The following is a 2,300-nucleotide window of genomic DNA, read 5'->3' on the forward strand; positions in this document are numbered from 1 at the left end:
AAGTCCTCGGCACTAACGAGCCATCTCGGTAGCTCAATTTGCAATACCCACTTAGACTAGATTCCACAACTCGGTAAGGGCCTTCCCATTTCGGGCCCAATTTCCCTTGCGGTTCAGCTCGGCTGACCGAGTTTTTTCTAAGCACCAAGTCTCCTGGCTGGATCGGTGTCTGAACGCGGCATTGATAATAGTGTTGCGATTGTTTTGTGGAACTATCCGACCGGGGCTGGGTGGTCTTCGTTCAGGACGAGGTCGAGATCCAGCTGTCTCTCTTCGTTGTTCACCTCGGCGGCATAGGCTGCCAGCCGAGGGCTGGGGGTAAGGATCTCGGCAGGGATGATAGCCTCGGCTCCGTAGGTCAAAGAGAAGGGGGTCTCTTGCGTGGCTGACCTCGGCGTGGTCCGATAAGACCACAGGACACTGGGGAGTTCTCGACCCAATATGTTCCAGCTCGGTGTAGTCGGGTCTTGAGGCCATGCAAGAGAGTTCGGTTGAAGTTTTCTGCTTGACCGTTGGCCTGGGGGTGGCCTACCGAAGTGAAATGTTGTTTGATGCCAAGGTTTGTGCACCAAGTTTTAAAGGGGTTCTCGGCAAATTGCCTTCCATTATCCGAGATGATGACCTGAGGTATGCCGAAGCGGCAGACGATTCATTTCCAAAAGAATTTTTGAATTGCCAGCCCGGTGATGGTCCTCAGAGGCTCGGCCTCAACCCACTTGGTGAAGTAATCCACAGCGGTTACCAGGAAGGTATAACCCCCGACGGCTCTGGGGAAAGGACCTATGATGTCTGTCCCCCATTGCTCAAACGGCCAAGGTGAAGTGATGGGAACCATGAAGTTTGCGGGCTGGTGATTCTCGGGTGCGTGGACTTGGCAGGAAGGGCAGCCGAGAACGAGGTCCTGGGCGTCTTGCCGAACTGAGGGCCAGAAATATCCAAGAAGCAAAGCCTTCTTGGCTAGCATTCTGTGGCCGACATGAGCTCCACACAAGCCTTCGTGGATCTCGTGGAGGACGTGGCGTCCTGTCTCGGGAGTGACACACCTCAGCCATGGGCCGAGGTAGGAGCGTTTGTACAGCTCTCCATCGCGGAGAGCGTACCGAGCCGCCTTGCGTTGTATTTTTCTCGCCTCGGCTCGGTCTTCGGGGAGGGCTCCTTGACCCAAGAAAAGGATGAACGGGGTCATCCAGGTTTCTTCAGAGTGCACGGGGCAGGCCACCTCTTCCACGTATCCTGGTTCACTTAGGACTTCCACTAAGACTGTTTTGTTGAGGTCAGAGAATGATGTGGAAGCCAGCCGGGATAAAGCGTCGGCTCGCTTATTCTGGGACCGGGGTATTCTTTGGATTTCGAAAGACTCGAAGTACGCGGTGAGTTGGTGAACTTTGGAGAGGTACCGTTGCATGGTCTCATCCTTGGCCTCGTATTCACCAAGAACTTGGCGTACAACGAGTTGGGAGTCACTGCGGACGTGAATTTGCTGGGCGCCGAGCCTGCGGGCCAGCTGGAGTCCAGCAATTAAGGCCTCGTACTCGGCTTCATTATTGGTGGCTGGGAAGCCAAAGCGGAGGGCGTAAGAGCACACTTCTCCCTGAGGTCTTTCCAGGAGCAGTCCAGCTCCGCTGCCATCCCCATTAGAGGACCCGTCTACGTACAGCGTCCACGGGGAAGGGGTGGACACCTCGACACTGGCGGAGGTGGACTCTGGACCTTCCGTGAAGGTCAACTCGGCCAGGAAATCAGCTAGGGCTTGAGCTTTTATGGCGGTGCGGAGCTCATATGACAGGTCATATTCTCCCAACTCGACAGCCCACTTGGTAAGGCGACCGGAAGCCTCGGGTCGCACCAATATTTGCCGAATGGGCTGGTCGGTCCTGACGGAGATGGGATGAGCAAGGAAGTAGGGCTTCAATCGCCGAGCTACGTGGACTAGCCCCAGCACCAGTTTTTCCACTTGAGTGTATCGAGTCTCCGGCCCGCGGAGAGCTCGGCTGACGTAGTAGACTGGCACTTGGGTGCCCTCATCCCGGATAAGAACAGCGCTGACAGCCTCGTCGGCTGCGGAGAGGTAGAGGTAGAGCTTCTCCTCGGGCCGAGATGAAGCGAGAGTGGGTAGGTGATGGAGGTATTGCTTCAGCTTGTCGAAAGCAGCCTGGCACTCTTCCGTCCAGGCAAACTGATCAGCCTTCTTGAGCACCTTAAAGAAGGGCAGAGCTTTCTCAGCTGATTGGGACAGGAAGCGATTCAGCGCGGCCAGGCGTCCATTCAGCCGTTGGACTTCTCGGATGTTCCGAGGTGGG

The 2,300-nt window shown here is 56.0% G+C and overlaps 1 protein-coding gene across 1 annotated transcript; it reads right to left on the reverse strand.

Annotated features, from left to right (window-relative positions):
• Window positions 1-649: 649 nt before the first annotated feature.
• LOC113757090 lies at window positions 650-2,197 on the reverse strand (the record flags this gene model as incomplete). Its single annotated transcript, XM_027300495.1, has 1 exon — window positions 650-2,197. A coding segment is annotated over one exon (1,548 nt), but the record flags the coding sequence as incomplete, so codon positions are not given.
• Window positions 2,198-2,300: the final 103 nt, after the last annotated feature.

Source organism: Coffea eugenioides, unplaced genomic scaffold (assembly GCF_003713205.1).
Source record: "Coffea eugenioides isolate CCC68of unplaced genomic scaffold, Ceug_1.0 ScVebR1_2715;HRSCAF=3796, whole genome shotgun sequence".
NCBI lineage: Eukaryota > Viridiplantae > Streptophyta > Magnoliopsida > Gentianales > Rubiaceae > Coffea > Coffea eugenioides.